General features: G+C 38.7%; 1 protein-coding gene across 2 annotated transcripts; it reads left to right on the forward strand.

Annotated features, from left to right (window-relative positions):
• The first annotated feature begins 1,413 nt into the window (after positions 1-1,413).
• LOC129179025 (potassium voltage-gated channel subfamily G member 4-like) lies at positions 1,414-17,478 on the forward strand. Of its 2 annotated transcripts, none has more exons than XM_054771826.1 (3): positions 1,414-1,788; positions 5,521-6,370; positions 10,401-17,478. In XM_054771826.1, the coding sequence occupies exons 2-3, from the start codon at positions 5,612-5,614 to the stop codon at positions 11,229-11,231; spliced, it is 1,590 nt and encodes a 529-aa protein (XP_054627801.1). In that variant the 5' UTR covers positions 1,414-1,788; positions 5,521-5,611; the 3' UTR covers positions 11,232-17,478. The 2 variants fall into 2 exon arrangements, with proteins under 2 accessions (XP_054627801.1, XP_054627802.1); XM_054771827.1 differs by lacking the exon at positions 1,414-1,788 and adding an exon at positions 3,483-3,609.
• The last annotated feature ends 4,139 nt before the right edge of the window (positions 17,479-21,617 follow it).

The following is a 21,617-nucleotide window of genomic DNA, read 5'->3' on the forward strand; positions in this document are numbered from 1 at the left end:
AATGCAATAGGACACACCTGGGCAACAAAACACACCCGTCGGGCACATGTTCTTTTGCTCACATGAAAAATAGGTGGGTTCAAACAAAAGGTGCTACTGTATCTTCTAATTCAAGGGTGTCCAAACTTTTCCCACCGAGGGCCGCTTACTGAAAAGTCAAAGGATGTGGGGGGCCACTTTTACATTTTCTAAACCAACCCATGCAGAAAGAAGAAAGTTAGTACCGGTAGTTAAAATTATTAATGTGAACTTTTTTCCCTGACATTACACTTTTTTGCTCATTTTCCTGTTTTTTTTTTTTTTTTTTACAAAAACATTTTTCTTCTTGTTCATTTACATCTTTATTCTCAAAATATTTTGACTTTATTATTGTAATATAACTTTGCCCCTAATATTGCAACTTTTTTCTTTGTTTTGTTTTTTTGTCATAATATCACGACTTTTAGAAAATTGCATATTTAAGTCTTTAATATTTCAACTTTATGCTATTTATTCTCTTAATATTATTACTTTATTCTAATATTTTGTCTTCATTCTTGTAACATTACTGGTCTTCTTTACCATTTTTGCTTTTGTTTTTTAAACTGTGCCTTCTTCGAATGTCCCGAGGGCCAATAAAAAACAGCCGCGGGCTGTAAATGGCCCCCAGGCTGCACTTTGGACACACCTGTTCTAAGTGCATTCGATCCAGATGTAAATACCCGGAAATAAAAGCTGAAATGTTGCTCTCTGGTCTCACATTCGTCTTTTGATGGCAAACCCAAATGTTTTCATTCTACAGCAAAAATAAAGGAATTGACCTCACTGTTCCAATACTTCTGGACGGCACGATATGGTATGGTTTATGTGTTTCAAACATGCTTTACAAGCTACATGAAGGAACATCACATTGTTACATTGTCACAATTCAACATATCAGCAAAGAAATATAGGAAGAAGCAGTTTATTTTATCCTACCCCTTCTGGATACAAAGAGAATCAATAATAAAAAAATATACAAATGTAGTCATATTCTTTTCCCATTTTGTCATTCCATATCTCGATGCCTGTAACTGCCAATCCTTATTTTGCATGTGGACATTTACAATATTTTCTTTATATTTTCTGTTGTTGTCATTTAAATTCGGTTCACTTCCTTCTACTTGAGGGTGCTGGAAAAAAATATCACTATCAACTTGCAAATATGGCTATTAAAAAAGGAATTAATTCTGTTTTTGTGTGCAAATAAGCGTTATAAAAATGAAATAAAGATAAATATGAATAAGTGCAAAATAGAAAGATGAGTGTAACCGTATTTGAAACAGGTGAATAGATAGTGTATGTGGAGAACGCATATCCTCGCACTCTCTCGCTTTTAAAAATCATGTGTGGCACAGAAGCAAGTTGGTGCTGGGCGGAGGAGGAAGAGGAGGATGAAGAGGAGGACGGTCCTGCTGTCACAGATGGAAATACATCAGCAGGGTTGAGGAGGACACATAATCCTATTTATTTTGTCCTCCGAGGCGCACACGAGCAGTGGATACAGCGATACGAGGACAAAATGACGTGAAATGCATTCGGTTTTGGATTACACGTCCACCATGGAAACTTTAGCCGTCATTTAAAGACTGGTAGAATACTATATTTATATATGTGCACAACAAGAGTGGGATTTAAACCGCAAACTGTGAGTTTTGGGCTCAATGGGCAAACGACGCGAACGGTTTCCTCGTTAGAAGCAACAGCTTGTAAAATGTGCAGGTCACAAAACAAAGATGTTACTGAGACGGCACGCATGCGCACTCTGAGGTGAGTAAGTATTACGTCCTGTTTTATCCAACTTCTAAAACTTTTAGCGTTTTTATTGTTTCGCAGTATACACTGAGCAACGTCTACTAGGAGTGGGCGATACTACAATTTTTGGTATCGATCCGATGTCAGGTATTGCCGATACGGATACTCATAGCGATACATATTTACCTGAATGATTTTGCCTGTAATTTTTTTAAATTATAATTTTATTATAATTTTTTTTATTATATAACAGATTTTAAGATAACGAGAACACATTTTTATAACCAAACTTATTTGTGAGCAATTTAACAATATGTAAATGCAACTATATCAACAAAGCAATACATTATTCCCTCAGTCCATTTTATTACATACAATTGTTTGAAAAAAATAAAGTCAATAGTAAAAAATAACTAAACAAAAGCAAAAACTATTGGTTACTGTGACTATTGGTTCTCATTCAAATAATTTTTGTCCCCAAAGCCAAAGTTTGTAAACAATACACACAGATATTTCTGAAAATAAACATACATGAGAAGTGAGAAATATCGATCTCATCACACTAGCATTGATCTCAAACTTATTGATTGATGAGGTGTGCAACCGAAAGCAGTGATTTATTTATTTCTCATTTTCATTCAAAACTGTATAACTATATGAGACAGAGTTTTATAAACAGTTCCACTAGGTGTCAGGTGACCTACGGAAGGGGTGTCCAAAGGGCATGCATTATTTATGAGATATAGCATTAGATATTACACTCATTTGCTTTGTCGTTTATAACACAAAGATGTGGATGTTTTGTTTAAACAGATGAGCATTTATATTGGAACTGGATTGGTTTAAGCATAACGAACAAAATGTATCAAAGTTGCCCCCTGCATCCTTTAATTTTTCAGCATGTGGCCCTCAATGGAAAAAAGTGGGAACACCCCTGACCTCCATTACATGTGGTTTGTATTGTATTATTACAAGTGAATCATAGGGACAAATAATAATAGGGAAAGTTGCACTATACAAGGCTTAATTAATAATATACTGTGACCTCCAGTGTTTCCCATACATTCACGTCCTGTTCTGTTTGTGACTGTAGCTTGTCGTTCCAACTCAGATGACAACATATTCACCCTTATTTTCCTTCACACAAGGTGACATCCATTAGGAAACATAGCATTGTTATTTAAATTTAAAAATAAAATAAAATAAAATAAAATAAAATAAAATAAAATAAAATAAAATAAAATAAAATTAAATTAAATTAAAATTCTTGTGCATTTACATCAACTTTTACATCATATAAATTGCGTAATAGGCCATGACAACCAGTGACATGTGGTGAGGTTCACGGCTGGTGAGGCACCGAATATTTTTTTTTAACGTAAGTATAAGTTGCTCATTAAGAGGACAACAAGAACAATAAGAGAGTAATTAACTTCTGTTAAAAATGGTTTCAGATACTTCTTATTCCCATTTATTTATTTGTTAACTGAAAAACATTTGTGTTCTTACCGCTTATCTGTATATGAAGTACATGCACCCTATCCTTTTCTTGGAAAAGTTCTTATACTTGTAAATGTCTTGGTGAGTTTGGGTATATACTACTCAATTTTAGCAGTAAAGTTCATTCATTCATTCAGCAGAGCATAAAAATATCTTGCATTTGACTTGTTTTTGTAAATCTAGCTCTAGCCGGCACTGCTGTTTGTGTGTTTCAATAAAAGTAAAAAAAACCAAAAAACTGTGGCTTTTCATGTCAATGGAAGTGACAAGCACCCTCCAGCTCACGCGGCGCGACCCCACCCCTTCAGAATAAATCAAGTACTGGAAGTGCCTCAGGTATGTCAATTTAGCCAGAATAACGATGTCACACTTACATTACCAACATTATAATATATTTTTCTGCAACAATATATTGTTGGCGACATGCTGACAAACAGAAACTGGCAGGTGCCATGATCCAATTCAGTGGACCCACTGAGTGCACTCAGGCGGAAGGCAGGGCTTACGCACTAAGGCAAGAGGAGACGCTTGCGGCAGCCTCATCTTAGGTTTCTGCCATGTATTTGATCAGGAAAGGTGCAAATTTGGATTTTCATGTAAGAAAATGTAAAAAACGATCGGAATCATATAGAAAATACATTTTTATAATACAGTTCAATGGATAAATATTTATTTTATGTTATCATTATTTGTTTTTCTTTGCCTCACCTGACTCCCCTGACTACATGTCACTAATGACGACATTATCTCATGTTTTTAAACCTCATTTAACAAAAGAACATGAAGTCATTCACTGGGTGCTGGTTTCATTCCGTGAGTGCGTGTGCCTCATAACGCGCATGTGTGATAAAAAACATACATGATCTTTCCTGGGTCCCATGTAAGTGTGTCCTGATTTTCAAGATAATGTACATGTACATCTAACATCTCCCTATATTGATGAACAGAGGCGTTATAATGTGCAGTTGTGGTTGATTTTTCAGACTTCTAATTGGCCAAAATGCTCATGATGGCCAGTGAATATGTTTTTATGTGGACAGGGAGGGGCGTCTACAACAGGACCCGTAGAGCGATACGTTCTTTCATGTGACAGCCTCCAAAATTGTCCAAAAAGCCCTGAAAAAAAGTCGCTACATTTGTCGCTAGTCGCTTTATTGCTAAGTCGGCAACACTAATACCCCAATGCAACGTCTACTTATTTTTTAGCAGACAAGGTGCGTATGAGGTGTGTTAAGAAGCAGCGGTACGATGCCATCTACTGTAGGGAGTTGTAACAACAAGCTACACAGACGGTCCCATTATAATGTGTTTATGAGCAAGGGTGACCTAACAGGTAGTGCCACATCTAAGAAAAAGTGACATGGCTCGGTATAGTGGTTGTTTCCCAATCCTAGCCATGTCTACAAGGTGACATGGCTCAGGTGGTAGATTGGTCGTCTCCCAACCAGATGGTTGCTGATTTGATCTTGCTGTTTTGTTCGCTAACTACTCTCACATTTCTCAAGCGCTTCAAACCATTCCAACAACAAAATGTTCAGCTCGTTCAGCAGATGTAGGCTATTTAATCATGAGTTTTCCAAAAATTCTCACATTTTCTATAACTCAATATTTTCTGTGACATTTTTCCCATTGAAAATTAGTGGACAATTTCAATTCTATTCGTAGAAATTGATTTTACATTTAACATTACATGTAACATTATGCTTATTCTGTGCACTCAGGTCATAGAGTGGTTGTCTCCCAACCCCCATGGTTGCTGGTTCGATCCTCAGTCGCTGACTAGGCAGACATTTTTATGTGCGTATGAAAAACTTGAGGTTTGTACGCCATTTGTAACTCACACAAAAAGTAGGGCTCTACTGTAATCAATTTGGGACAGCACTATACTGTCAAAATTTGTGCAGTCAGGAACTAGATACACAATGTACACAGTATACACATTGTAGTGTACAGACGGAAGTATTAGATTTAAGAAACAGCCTCAGTCTTTTGAGTGCATAAGTGTGTTCAAAGTCAGAAGAAAGTCGGTGCACTGTCAGTATAAATGTTGCGCTCAGAACAGGCAAAATGGTGAGTGCGTAGTGACACTTACCACCCTCAATAGTCGCCATCTTGGCTACGTAGCAGAAAGGGACGGCCTTACCATGTGAGGCGTGGTGTCTGGACAGATCACCCAGATCAATCACACGGTGAGTCAAAACCGAAACAACATGCTCAATGTTTTTTTTGGTTTGTTTATCATTACAGCTGTCGCCCTCCTTGTGGTTGCTCACCATAACATCCAGTCAGCTGCTCAAACAAATACCTTCTCAGTCCCGCCTCTTACACTGAAGACAGAATGCCGATAATCAGCAATGCCAACCATGACTTCAGCACCTACTCGATAAGCAGTGATGACAGTAGCCTCGACCGATTCTTCACTGAGATCCCTGAGACAGAGACCATCAAGGGAGTATATTTTAAGCGGGCCCAGCTACTGCGTGACCCCAAGGCCTCATATGTGGTTGATCACACCCTTCAGGTTCTCATCAATGTTGGGGGAAACCGATACACCTTCCCCTGGAGCACGTTGGAGCAATTTCCCCAGAGTCGCCTGGGACGCCTGCGCTTCTGTACCACGCCAGAGGAGATCGCACACGTCTGCGACGACTACGACGAGACATGCAAGGAGTACTTCTTTGACCGCAACCCGACAGCTTTCCGGGTCATCCTCAACTTCTTAGCAGCGGGAAAACTGCGTCTGCTGCGGGAACTGTGTGCCGTATCCCTGCACGACGAGCTGGACTACTGGGGTGTCGATCCGGGTCATATGGAGCGGTGCTGCCGCCGTCGCATGATCACCCGCGTGGACGAGGTGGCTGAGCGAGACCGCAAGGAAGAGGAATGGAGACAGAAGAGGATGATGCTGAAGAAAAGCCCAGCAGACGTTGAGAGAGGCTACCGCAAGCTGATCTGGATGCTGCGAGAAGTGGTGGAAAACCCTCACTCGGGGTTGGCGGGGAAGATATTCGCCTGCCTCTCCGTCATCATGGTGCTAGTCACTGTGGTCAGCCTCTGTATCAGCACCATGCCAGACCTCAGGGATGAAGAAACTAGGGTATGTATGCAGCTTTTTCAAATTTTACTCTCATGATACGTTTTACTTTTTAACCTAGACGATAGCTTCGTTTAATCCAGTGATTCCAAACCACTGTGCTGCGGGAAAATTAACTTGCGAAAAACATTTAATAGAGAAATATATTTCAATGAGAAGAACATTTTCAAGATAGCATAGAAAACCTGCTTACCACCTTCTACATACAATTTTTAATATTATCATAGCCCCCTAGACATAGAATAACAAACCTATAGTCATCTTTAAATATAATCAGAGAAAATAAGCCATTTAAGACATAAATAAGACTTATGCTCATGTGTGTTTCAATAAAAGTCCCATGGACATGTGGACAGGAAGTGACATTGGGGATTCAGAGTTTCAACTGTCGTACGGCCACAACAGTATGCCATGTTATTATTATTATTATGATGATTATTATTGTTGTTAATGTGCCTGTTGTGAGATAATTCAAAACTGTAATAATTGTTGACAGCGATCAAGTCTTCTGCATGTGTTACTAGTGACACCTAGTGGCAAGTGTAGACTGCAGTTCATCAACGTCTTTTAATCCCTTTAACTGTATTTGTGTTTTAGTTCATTTAGTCATTTCTATTCTTGAAAATGGTTAATTTAAGCCAACAATACATTAAATTTGTTTAATATGCATATTTTTTTTACCGCAAAGTGGCATGGGACGACCATACAATAGTCTGTGTCATCAAACGAGCAATAATACAGTCATCCCCTCACCACTTTGAATTTCAAGGCTTCATTCAATCATGGGTTTTCAAAAATATATTAATTAATACATCATGCTGTTTTGTGGTTGAATATGGCCTATTATTCATCAAAAAATGTGCATATTTCAGCAAACGTTATGTGTGTTTTGCCTAAATTAAGCATTTTCAAGCATAAAAATGCTAAGCAAACCATATAATGCATTCAGAAGACGCATTCAAAGACACCGTGAATGATATGTAGTATTCTACACTAGTCACTTGGTGTCAGTAATCTTACTGTAATGCTCTTTGAGACGCAAGTGCCAGACTTGATCGCCGGAACAACAGGATTTTATTGCAGGTTTGAGTGATCTCATAACAGACACAATAATCCCTAACACGGGCTACTGTTGTGGCCGTAATCCATGCCAAGCTAAAACTCAACTCTGAGCCCCAGACGTCATTTTCTGTCTGCCCGCCACTTTTCTCCCCTAGCACCAGAACACAGCAAGCACGAGTTTTAATTATGTCTTAACTCTCTTATTTTCTGTTATTGTGTCTCCTATATTGGGTAAGACGAGTGCGAAGTTGACTATTTCATGTCTAGAGGGCTGTAATTATGGTAAAAAACATTTAGAAGGTTACAAACAGGTTTTCTTTGCTCCAACTACAAAAATATTCAATTTATAAATAAGGAATTCTACTTCAAAGAAATTCACTTATCATGGTTGGGTCTGGATCCACTTAACCACAATAAAAGAGGGATTACTGTTTAGACAATTTTACCAGTCCCAACTTCCATGTTATTCTGCAACGATAAGCCAAAGGACTACTGAGCAACTGTTTGCATTTGTTCTACGTTTCCAGCAAAGTGTGCATTTACTAAACACTGATGAGTCCAAATACTTACATAATTCTAATTCTAAACTCATACATCTGCAGTGGAAGGTATTCAATAGTTGCTTTTGGATAAGAGCCGAAAGGACAAGGAGTAGGAGCCAGAGGTGGGCGATACTGCAAATTTTGGCATGGATCCAATACCATGTAGTATACCACGTACTAGAAAATTTTCAAGCTCATTGAATGAGTTTGCCTTTAGAATCAGGAATAAAAGACAAAGGTTTTTGGCAAACAAAAACAATATATTTTGGCAACAATATATAATATAACAATGTAAGACAATGTAACAATGTCAACAAAATATCAACAAATATTTACTCCTTCCCTTGTATGACATGCAATTGTTTGAGCACAATAGTCATTAGTGCAAAAACAAAGCAAAAAGTACTTTTCAAATCCTTTCGCTTTTAGCCCCCAGAGCCCTTCTGTGTCCAAGAACTTATTCCCTGAGTTTGTAAACAATACTAACAGTATTGATACTTTTGATATTTGAGTCGATGCACCCACCCCTAGTTTTCAGCCGTTTTTCTTCACTGCACTTCAACTAGGGAAGCGCAAAGTACGACCCACGGGCCACATATGGACTGTTTTGTTGTTGGGTCCGGCCCGCCTCACATTCACTCACATACTACACTTGGTGATGTGCAGCCCGGGGAGGAAGTTGAGGCTTTTATGTACAATAAAAAAATTTAATAATGCTAACAAAAAATAAATATTATTTGTTCTTTGAACTGTATAATACATGTATATTCTGTATGATTCCATTCGTTTTTAACATTGTCTTAAGTAACAATCGCTGCATTTTCACATTTCCTGATGAAATACAGGGCAGAAACGTGCTGCCGTGAGTGTGTGCAAACCCTGCCAACCATCTGTGTCACTGGATCATGGTGCCTGCCAGTTTGTGTTTGTCAGCATGTCACCAATAATATGATGTACGAAATCTACATACGAAATACGAAACCTTTATTATACACCATGACTTTCTACATGTCTTTAATGTAAATGTGACATCATTATTCCTGCTAATCGGACAATAAAATACAGTCGTTCCTCGTTTATTGTGGTTAACTGGCTCCAGATGCAACTGCGATAAGTGAATTTCCGCAAAATAGGGCTCAATATTAATAAATGTTTACCCCGCCTGTCGCCCAAAGTCAGCTGGGATAGGCTCCAGCGTACCCCCCCGACCCTAAAGAGGAAAAGCAGTATAGAAAATGGATGGATGGATGGAATATTTTTGTAGTTAGAGCATTTATTTATTTATTTTTACCATTATTAGAGCCCTGAAGATATGAAATAACACCCCTATAGTCACCTTTACACTTCTATTATTCTGTGTTAACAAATTATTGCTCAATTGTAACACGCAGGCTGTGGGATCACTGCAGGGACACAAGAGACAGCCGCCGTTAGCATAGCAAGCTACCAAGAGAACTGGTTCGCTTCTCCAATTTACTTATTCTAAACTTAAGAAAGTGTTTCAAACAGAGTGGGATAGAGGGACAAACTAAAAAGCAAAAACCTTACCACTTCCACACAGAATGGGAGGAGAACTGGTAGAAGAACTATGTTGCGTCAAGACATGCCATGGCTGACTACATGCAGTGTGAGGTGATCTAATCTAATGTAATATAACATTACTGACGCCTAGTCGCCAGAATGCTAATCATACTAATGGACTAATAATAGTCCATAGTCAACCACAAAATAGTGGTCATTTATTAATGAATTGCTTTCCAAAAAAACCCGATAGAGTGAGGAAGCGATGTTCGAACTGTAGCGAGGGAAGACTGTACACAGAAATGTCATACAGGTGGCGCTGCAGTATTTGCCTCATCCTGAAGGGGTGGGGGCGTGCATGAGCTTGGGAGGTGCTTGTCACTGCCGTCCTTCTATAGAGAGGAAAAGACAGTGTTTTGTTTTTTGACAGCTGCAGTAGTTGGAGAGCAGCAAGTAAAATGGAATTTTTACGCTCTGCTGAATGAATGAATGAATGAATGAAAAAATGAATTTGACTACTAAGATGGGGGATTATATATTGAAGCTTGCCAGGAGGTGAGCAGAGTTTTACAACAAAGTACCAGAACGTTTCCTGGAGAAGGATAGGGGGCATGTATTTCATATACAGACAAAAGGTAAGAGCACAAATGTTTTTCAGTGAATAAAAAAGAATGTATTTGAAAACTGTATTAACCAAAGTGAATTATTCTCATCCTTTTCTTGCTATCCTCTTAATGAGCAACCTGTATTAACATAAAAACTCAGAAGGGCCTCACCAGCCATGAACCTCACTGCACATCACTGCTTGGTATCGATGTGATCAAAACGTTAAACAAAAATCCTGTTACTATTGCTGTGCACAATGGATAGACCCCTTTTGATTGTTCCTTCATAACTGTGTCTTGCAGGGAGAGTGCTCCCAGAAGTGTCGCAGCATGTTTGTGGTGGAGTCCATCTGTGTCGCCTGGTTCACTTTAGAATTTGTGCTGCGATTTATAAACGCCCAGAGTAAGCTGGCCTTTGCTCGTGGTCCCCTCAACATAATCGATGCTATCGCCATCCTGCCGTACTACGTGTCCCTGGTTGTGGATGTCAGAGATGAGTCTCAGGAGGAAGTCGTCATGGGAGCTGGCAGAGGCTACCTGGACAAATTAAGTCTCATTCTTCGCCTTCTGCGAGCGCTGCGCATCCTGTATGTGATGCGGCTGGCTCGTCACTCCCTGGGCTTGCAGACCCTGGGACTGACCATGCAGCGGAGCATGAGGGAGTTTGGGCTACTGCTGCTATTCGTGTGCGTGGCCGTCACTCTCTACTCACCCTTGGTCCACCTTGCAGAGAGCGAACTTGCGCCTTACGCCGCGACTCATCCACAACACAGCTTCAGCAGCATCCCGGCCACTTACTGGTGGGCAATCATCTCTATGACAACAGTTGGCTATGGAGACATGATTCCGCGCAGCATCCCTGGACAGATGGTGGCATTAACTAGTATCCTGAGTGGAATACTCATTATGGCATTCCCAGCTACGTCCATCTTCCATACCTTTTCTCGCTCCTACCAGGAGCTGAAGCAGGACTATGACAGGCTTTCGAAGGAGGAGAGAGGCGAGGAAATGGCAGAAGAGTCAGACCAGACGGGCTTCAAATCAGTTGATCTCACATCTCTACGCAGCGTTCATCACTTTGATCGAGTGACAGACAAGGATAATAATTCTACTCTTCCATGTACAGCTTTCTAACGGAAGTGTAACCCAGGAAGTGTACAAATTAAAAAAGCTTTCAGTTGACTGCTTGGGTAAATTATTAAATTATCGCGATACAGTGGATCCCCGCACATTTGCAATTCAGCATTCATGGCTGCATAAATTTGCAGATTTTTGTTCAATTATTTTTTTAAAAATCTGAAAGTAGGCCGTTTTTTCCAAAGAAGACACGTCTCATTCACCCTAAGTCTGTAATCATTTATAAATACGTGATAATACAGGTAAAATGGACAGCTTACATGTACCACTCTTAAAAAAGCCAACCTTTTTTTTTTTTTTTTTTACATGTTGACAGTATGTCTTTATGCATGCGAGACTGATTGTGTTTTTTCATCTAGCGTCTCACTCTCACTTTGTCCGGCAGTCCTCGAACCATAGTTGCTGTGAGACGCAGAAGAGAAACGCATATATAACATCTACATCTTCCATCTGTTCATGGATCATCTTACGTTATCATTCATTAGTGGTGAGTCCTATAAAAGCTCTTTCTTCCTCGTTCTTGGGATCGCATTGCTATCGGAGAAGCAGTCAATGGTCACACAATTTAAAAGGTTTTCAAATTGTATTAAAATATGAGAGCAATACATTTGGTTACAATGCTGCATTCTACATTGACAAGGGAGATGGACAAAGACCCCAGAATGAAAGTACACAGAGTATATATATAGCAATTGCCACTCCCCTCGAGAAAGTGAAAGTTAAGCTTGTGTGAGTGAGATCAATGCATCTATTGTGTGTCTGCCTCTTCCATGATTTTTCCATCAGTAATATGTAACTATTGCGCAACTCTGATTGTGCTATGTGAGTGTGTGTGTCAAGAAGGCCTTCTACGAGAAGCTATTAGACCGAAAATACACAGAGCTAATAAACTCAATCTAAAAAGGTAATAATAAGATGAACGGTATCTATACATTTTATACTTTAAAAGTAAATAAATCTAATCTAACAGTCACTTTTATTGCAAATGTTGATCTGAAATTGAATTTGCAAACGAACAACCCCTCGGCTCTTTGACGTGAACTAGAGGAGTCAGTTCTTTGAAGTGAACGTTAACATTGATTTAAGATATTGAAGTTAACATTATTAGAGCCCTCTAGAGATGAAATAACGCCCCAATAGTCACATTTACACTTGTATTTCCCAATATAGTAGCCATAAGGAGAGAGAAAATACATAGAAGACATAAATTAGACATAAAATAAACACATATATTAGCACATATTACACATATTAGCTTTCCTTGCTGTTTTTGTTGCTTTCTTTGCTTCCTGTTTGATACAGTACTTCCTGCAGTGGCTATTGTTTCATGTAACATCAGTGACCTGTTGAATACGACATATCATCACAAGGTTTTTAAATGCGTCTTCTGAATGCCTTAAATTTGTATTTTAGTCCATTTAGCCATTTTTATGCTTGAAAATGCGTAATATTTTTGGACTAATAATTAGGGATGTCCGATATAGGCTTTTTTTTTACCGTTAACCGATATGCCAATGTTGTCCAACTCTCAATTTCCGATTCCGATATACCCGATACTGGAATGTATCAACCGGTATGTGGACCATCACATATCTCCTGTCATGGAATTAACACATTGTGGTGACCCACAATATTGTTTTTATTAATATCTATCTATCTATCTATCTATCTATCTATCTATCTATCTATCTATCTATCTATCTATCTATCTATCTATCTATCTATCTATCTATCTATCTATCTATCTATCTACTTCCGTTTCCCGGTCATGAGGTTGCTGTAGCCTATAGCTGCAGCCACTTAGCTATTGCTAAATTATTGTTGCTTGTTGTTGAGTTGAGTGGACAGTAAAATGATTGCTGCCACCTACTTCGACTCCTGTCTCGTAAATCGCATTTCCACATTTGGTGACCCTAAATGTGGGTAAAAATGTCACCCAATAACAATGACAATGAGACCTACAAGCTAGCGAGTTAGCTAACGCCGGTGCTTTCTTAACCCACACACCCACGCCTGTGATTTCAACATATTCGGCCGAGTTCCGACTGCGAGGAATAACACAAAATGTGATGATGTATTTCCATGTATTTCCACGTATCCTAAGTCCAGTTCTGGTCAGATTTTGGTGAAGAACATAGTTCCGCTTAGTTGCTGGGGCCATTTAAGTGAAGGGTTTGGCTTCTCAAAACAACATGCATTCAAAAGAGTAATACATTTGCATCACAAAAATGCCTTCTCAAAAAAATCTGACCTCACAAAACGCTTGGCGTTATATTTGTCTCCCGCCGTATCCCTACGCACTGTCGCCTGTGCTTTCATGTGCATGTGATGAACACACTTGCGGTAATGCCACTCTTCTGCCACGACGGAGCACCGCGGCCAAAGTGACGAGGGATTACTATATAGGTACCGTACTCACCACGAATGAATGATAATGTACGATGATTCATGACTGTCAAAGCTAGTGTTTCCGGAGCCAAACAAAATTTTGCATCTCAACACACAACTATGGTACCTTCAAGGACAGCAGAACAAAAAGGAAAAACTTAAAAACATAATCAGTGAAGCATAAATACACAAACATGTAAAAATTGTGGGCTTTCTAACAGTAGTACATTTATAGACTAGAATAGAATAGGCTTTGTTGCCATGGTGCAGTTTGACACCAAAAAATTGTGGGGGTACTCCTCCACGGCAGTGCACACTTATAAAACACAAAAACAGACATCTAAAAGGACTTAGGTTGGGAAATTAAAATACGTGTTAGGAATATAAAAAAGATAAATAAAAACACACATACACAAGGGGAAAAAACCTGCTCATATTTCCATAGACCTACAAAAATAGTGCAAATATGGATATGAAGCTATTATGTCTACATCTATGTAACCCGCCCTGTTTCACACCAAACTCACCGGGGCTCGAACACAGGACCTTCGTAATGGGAGGCGAGAGCGCTGACCACACGGCCAAAAGCCCTAACTGTCGACCACGTGTTCAGCGCAGCTCTTCAGGCAGAGGGAGTGAGGTTTACCAACGTACACTTGCACAGCCCCACTGGCTGGCATCCGTTACACTCACCCCCTCAAACCTCATTCCCATCCGGGGAATGTAAACCGCCCCGCCTACTCCCCCCAAGATTCTTCGAGGAACACAGTCAAATGCCTTCTCCAAGTCCACAAAACACATGTGTACTGGTTGTTTGGACAGGATATAAACAGCAATAACGATTACCGTTAGCTCCGTTGGCAGATAGTGTACATTTTACCTACAGTATAGTATCGCGTATTGATAAAGTCTTACTGATTTATGGTGAATGAGGTAAAAACGGCCTTATGTGATTCAGGATCACGAATACTGAAATGTGCAAATGTGCTGAGATCCACTGTAATTTGTTTTGTTACCTATAACACAAAGCCTAAGCTGTAGATGTTCAATTCAGATATCTTAGCATACAGTATGTTGACCTGCACTGGATTGGTTTTAGCATCTTTTGTGTACAAAATGTATCAAAGTGGTCCCCCACATTCTTTAATTTTTTGGTGGAAAAAGTTTGGACACTCCTGCTCTTGTGTAACAGTTTGCAATTGCATATTTCTTTTGTCACATCTAAATAGTCAGTTTGCTGCTTTGTAAAAGACCTGTTGGACAATTCTATGCTTCCAGCTTTGTGGGGACAGTTTGGGTAAGGCCCGTTTGTGTTCCAGCATGATAAAGCAAGGTCTTTCAAGCTCTGACACCTTTGGAATGAACTACAACAGAGAATGTGAGTCAGCAGGTTCAACACCAGTGATCTGCATGAATGGAAAAAAAATCCCTGACACGTTACATCATTTTGTAGAATGTTTCCGGCTTCCAACTTTTTATAAATACAAACTCCTTATTTTCTAACATTTTGACTTTATGTCGAAGTAATGGCAATACATCCCAATAGAGCAGTCCATGTATATTTTTTGTGTAAACCTTTAGGTAAATAAATACGCTGTGTATTCTTGTGAGTCACACATGTTCAATTTCATTGACTGAAAAAGCAATATTTAAGTAGTAAATCATGCAAATATGAAACCAAGCATTACTGTTCTAATCAGAGGTGGGCAATACTGCAAATTTTGGTATGGATCCGATACCAAGTAAATAAAGAGGCAGTTTTGCCGATACTGATACTGAATGTTTTATCATAATTATTATCAGAACAAAGATTTTAGGTTAAAAAAAAAACAACTCATCAACAAACGGATAAGTGAACAATGTAACAATATATAAATACAATAGGGCTGGTTATGTAAAAATGTCTATTTTTGACACGCTGCTCGCTCCTCCACCTCCAAACTGTCCTGCTAGCTTGATGTTGGTGTTCTCCTCTGATTTCGGATCATCTTTTGCAATTCTTTTGTAGTGACTGCTGTAATTATTAGATTAGCTTCAGCTTCAGTTAACTCACGATTAATTGCATTTAAAAAAATATAATAAGAGAATACTTTTAAAAATGTAATTCATCATGACTTAACGATGAAACATTTGTGATTAATGAAATTTTTAAAAATGACATTAATAGTAATTTAAAAATATATGAACAGAATAGTTTTAAAAAAATGCAATTAATCAAGAATTAACTATTAAACTATTGCGATTATATTTTTCACATACAGTAGATCCCCAGTTTTTGCGGGGGTTCCACTGTGGGACTACCAACGAATGAAAATCCACGAATAATCACCCCGCCACACCCCACACCCAACTTTCCTGCTAGCTTGACATTGATGTTCTCCTCTGATTTTGGCTCAACATTTACAATAAAAGTGACTGTTATGATTAACAGAACCCTCCCTTTCTCTCTTCACTTGACATTTTTCACTCACGACACAATCCAGGTTTGGATTGCCTCACACACTTTTAAACACATGTAAAGTATAAAATGTATAGCTACTCACCACTAATGAATGATAGCCACTTCATTATTAGTCCAAAAAATAGTTCATGTATTTTTTTTGCCTAAATTAAGCATTCAAGCATTAAAATGGCTAAATGAACTACAAACACAAATATAAGGCATTGAGAAGCCGCATTCAAAGACACTGTGATATGTAGTATCCCTAACTGTTACTAGGTGTCAGTAATGTTACATTGACAAGACAATAGCCACCACAGGAAGTACAAGGAACTCTCCCAAAGCTAACCTGTGAGTCCATATTATGTCTTATTTTCCCTTATTCTGTCTACTATATTGGGTAATACGAGTGTAAAGATGACTAAGGTGTGTTATTGCATGTCTAGAGGGCTATAATAATGTTAAAAACCATATTTAGAAGTTCATAAACAGGTTTTCTATGTCTGCCATTTTCAAATAAGGAATGCTACTTTGCGGAAATTCACATCTCACAGTCTGGTCTGGAACCAATATAAATGCAATCAACTTTATTACAATCGGCCACCATTGTCACCATAAAAATATGTCTATTATATGGTCATGTTTTACAAAAGAATACATAACTCATGGTTGGTAATGGGAAATCAACAACACTGTTTCTTCACATATTTCGTCATTGTCTTATGCTGCCATTGTTGTATGGTAATAATTTCTTCAAATGACTGTGGCCATGCGAAACCATGTGAAACCATCACAACCTCTTTGTGACCTACTGGGGTTAACAGTGTGTAATACATGCTAAATGTGTAAACAAACTACAGGCTGTCCATAAAGTCAATAAATCATGCAATAAATACATATATTTTTTTAATTAAATATATAGTATAAATACATATTTTTTGTTTTTAATTAATTACTTTTAAAGTATATTTATTTATATTTTTTGTTCATGTTTGTAATTTTTAGTGTTATTTATTTCAATTAATATTTTTTAATTAATATTATTTTATGTATTATTTTATATAATAAATTTAGTATTTATTCATGATTAATAATAAAAGTAAACATTTTTTAAGTATCGTGTGTATATTATATGTGTATTATTATACAGTATGTCCAGACATTGGTTTCTATAATGACCTAAATTAGCAACTGTGTTTTTTTGTCTGCATCAGTTAATGATACTTTAGGAAATAACTATAGCCCAGTTTTGTCTGTGAGAAAATAACCTTTTCTGATGTTATATAGATTCATTTTCATTTAAAGCATGCCAAAACATTGTTGCCTTGTCATATAATGATCATATTTCTCATTAATAAACCAGCTGTCAATAGTATATCTCTATTATAAAGCTCTCTTCATAAACAAAAACATGTACAGTATATTGGAGATGAGTTTGACTTTTTGTGTATTTTCAAACCCTGCAGTGAATTGTCATCAACTATGCGTTTAGTTTTCCCAAGGCAGATGGATGCTTTTCAAAGATCTTCTTTCAAACTGTGAGGCTGGCAGCCTTGATGACTCAAACCAGAAAAAAACAACAACCCAGAAACATTAAAAAGTCCACAACAATCATTTTGTTCTTTTTCATCTCCCACTTCTTCTTTATCTCAGCTCCAACTGCACAGCCTGCTGTTCTGTCACAAACAACAAGCAAGATTGCGGCAACAAGCTCTGCCCGTGTCAGCATACGTGCCCTATTGATGGGAACAGTGCAAAATAATGAAGGATTTAGATAAGGATTGGCATCAGCAATTACACTGCAAATTTCAAAAGTATATATCTGAGATGTAAATTAATGTAGGCTCCATTCAAGCATATTGAAACACATCACATGTGTACATGGCACGGATCCATCCACATATTAATACCAAGGGTGGAATCAGTATTGGATCGATAGTATGATTGATTTTTCATTTATTTTCACAAATGGAGCCAATAGTAGTCTTTTGCACTGCTGACTTTATTTTGCTCTAACAATTTCTTAATATTTTTACATTGTCTTATATTGTTGTGTTTATATACAGTAATCCCTCGTCACTTCGCACTTCAAATTTCACAGCTTCAGTCTATGTTTTTTTTTTAAATATATTAATAAATCATGCTGTTTTGTGGTTGATAAACACCTACTGTACTATGAGTAAAAAAAAAAGCATATCTATGTGAATTTTATGTATGTCCTGCCTAAATTAAGCATTTCCAAACATAAAAATGGCTAAATCTGCGATTGGCTGGCGACCAGTCCAGGATGCACCCCGCCTGTCGCCCGAAGTCAGCTGGGATAGGTTCCAGCATAACCGCGACCCTAACGAGGAGAAGCGGTATAGAAAATGGATGGATAGATGGAAAACGGTTAAATGAACTAAAATAGAAATATACAGTAAGGCATTCAGAAGATGCATTCCAATGATGATATAGAGTATGATAAGATGTGATGATGTAGTATTCTACAATGGCCACTAGGTGTAATTTATTTATTGATCTGTATGAGTTGCTGGCACCAGCATCATTCAAGCATGACTAAAGATACTAACTCACCTGCCAGGAAATTTTATGTTTTGTGCCCCTTGCCTCTCACAACCTCCTTGACACCTCATCGCGTCCCTCCCGCCCCCCAAGGGGGCCTGCCCCAGTATTTGAGAAGCACTGCTGTAATGTTGGGTGAGACACACAAGCACCAGAGGAGCAACAGGCTTTTATTGCAGGGTTGAATGATCTCAAAACAGGCACAATGATCCCTAACACAGGCTACTGTTGCGGCCGTAACCCACGCCAAGCTAAACCTCAAATGTCACTTCCTGTTGGCCCCTCACTCAGCTCCCCTAGCACTAGAACACATTGACAGCAACATACATGAGTCTTATTTATGTCTTAAATGGCTTATTTTGTCTTATTATGTCTCCCATATTAGATAATACGAGTGTAAAGGTGACTGTAGGGGTGTTATTTCAAGTCCAGAGAGAGGCCTCTGAAAATTTTTGATTTATAAATAAGGAATCTTACTTCACAGAAATTCACTTAGCAGAGTGGGGTCTGGAACCAATTAACCACGATAAATGAGGGATTAACTGTACTGTTAAATTTTTCACTATTAATTTGTTGATTAAAATTTGTTTTTGTTTACCTAAAATCTTCGTTACGATAATAATCAAGATCACCAAACTAAATCAGAAAATCATTCAATGATCTGGAACAAATTTAGGTTAAAAAGTATTGTTATCAGTAACGGCAGCACTGGCCCTGTATTTACCCATCACGAGCCTCACCAAAGAGTACAAGTACTCTAAAGGAAGACTCCAGATGACTCTGAAGGACTCCAGAGACAGGACCATCTGCAATGCTTCACCCATCCCCGTTAACGGGACAAAAATGGACACCATCCATTGCGGCGCAGCAATCTATGCCAGCCCTGATGCACAACGTCTTCATGGGGCATGTCCACCTGGGAAGAGGAGGCTTTGGTCTTGCAGCAAGTAAACCAACTTGGCGTAAGGCCTCAAGATCAGGGAGGAGAAAAATGGTGGTCACGAAGGTGCGTCGTCAGGAGGAGGCTGAAAGAAGCGCAAAGGCTGTCTCTCTTGCCAAGCAGGGATAATGGATGACGTGGGAAGGCCTAGAGAGAAGAAAGCTCAGTTGGAGGGAGCTGTGGGAAATGGAGGCAAACAACATCAGCTTCATCATCAGAGCTAGCTATGATGTGCTCAAATCTCCAAAGAGTCTACACCAGTGGTATGGACCTAAGCTGTACCCCCTGCCCAACTGCTGCGAATCTCAACCAGTAACCTGTTCCAGCATGGCACCAACATTCAACCGAGAGGGTCGGGGAAAGCCAAAAACATCTTCCAACCAAATTAGAAGCTGGACAGCTTGTAATGGCTTGGCATTGGAAGACAATAGTTGATATCGGCCAGCAACTAATATTTCCACCGGAGACTGCAGCCACCACCCTGAGGCGAGACTTGGTACTCTAGCCGCCTTCACTGAAGTCTGCATACGACATAGAACTCACAGTCGCGTGGGAGAATTCAGCTGAAGAGGCCTATGAGTGCAAGAAACTGAAACACAAAACTGGCAGCAGACTCGCAACAACATGGATGAAATGCAAAAGTGTATCCGGTTGAAGTGGGATGCAGAGGATTTGTGGCTTCTTCCATCATCAGGCTGCTGAAGGACCTTGGTATCCATGGACAGGCCCTGCGGCAAACAATTAAATCAGTCTCTGAAGCAGCCGAAGGAAGCTGCGATTGGCTATAGATTAAGCGGAAGGACCCTTGTTAGGTTGAAAGAACAGCAAGATGACCCTCCACACAAGCTCAGGCCTGATCACCCTGTAGCTGGTCACCTTTGATGAGGGTCAAAGGCCAAAACACCCATTGATTCAAAGGCAGACTGCTGACGATGTGTCCCGAAATGTACATCCTTCCCATGTGAAACAGTTTCCTTCCCACTCTTAACATCAAGGTATACGTCATGTGAGTAAATACCATCGTTTACTTTTCAACATCATGTCCAGTGTTTTTATGACTCTATATCAGGGGCGTCAAACTCGTTTTCACCGTGGGCCACATTGCAATTATGGTTATCCTCAGAGGGCCACTTTTTATAATTCTATTTTAGAAATTTGTTCATTATTACATACATCTTTCATTAATAAGTAATAAAAAAAATATTCATTTTAAATTGGATTTGACACCAAAAAATATAAGGTTTTCTGTCAATATTGACAACAAATACATTTAGCAAGAAAGATTGTCTTTTTAATTAAAAAAAAATATTTTTAAGTTGTTTTTGTTAGTAATGTTAATTTTGTTTGTACTTTATTATTTTATTTATTGTAAATGTAACAGTAAATGTTTATTAAATTATTGTAAAAATATGTTTTAAATATTATTTTTTTATTTTATTGTAAAAATATTTTGTATATATTACATTTTTTACTTATTTAAATATATTTATATTAAGTAAAAACAAAATAAAATATAAAATATAAAAAATATAAAATATAAAAATGCAATAATATAAATTATAGTTATATTATTGCATTTTTATATGTACTCTATGCTGTATGCTGTGATTTAATTACCCAACTGCACCCCAACTGGTGACTCTGTTGTTTTACTGGGAGACTTCAACGCCCATGTGGGCAATGACAGTGTGACCTGGAGGGGCGTGATTGGGAGGAACGGCCTCCCCGATCTGAACCCGTGCGGTGTGATATTGTTGGACTTGCGAACCACAGTTTGTCCATCACAAACACCATGTTCCAACATAAGGATGTCCATAAGTGCACATGGCACCAGGATACCCTAGGCCGCAGGTCGATGGTCGACTTTGTAGTCGTATCATCAGACCTGCGTCCGCATGTTTTGGACACACGGGTAAAGAGAGGAGCTGAGCTGTCAACTGATCACCACCTGGTGATGAGTTGGATTAGATGGCGGGGGAGGATGCCGGACAGACCCGGGAGACCCAAATGTGTAGTGAGGGTGTGGTGGGAACGTTTGGCAGAGTCTCCT

Source organism: Dunckerocampus dactyliophorus, chromosome 3, assembly GCF_027744805.1.
Source record: "Dunckerocampus dactyliophorus isolate RoL2022-P2 chromosome 3, RoL_Ddac_1.1, whole genome shotgun sequence".
Classification (NCBI taxonomy): Eukaryota; Metazoa; Chordata; class Actinopteri; order Syngnathiformes; family Syngnathidae; genus Dunckerocampus; species Dunckerocampus dactyliophorus.

Bases quoted from the DNA above. Each gene is read 5' to 3' on its own strand.
- LOC129179025 (XM_054771826.1), top strand. From the start codon at position 5,612: ATGCCGATAATCAGCAATGCCAACCATGACTTCAGCACCTACTCGATA. The intron at 6,371-10,400 runs GTATGTATGCAG...TGTGTCTTGCAG, and splicing joins TCAGGGATGAAGAAACTAGG to GGAGAGTGCTCCCAGAAGTG.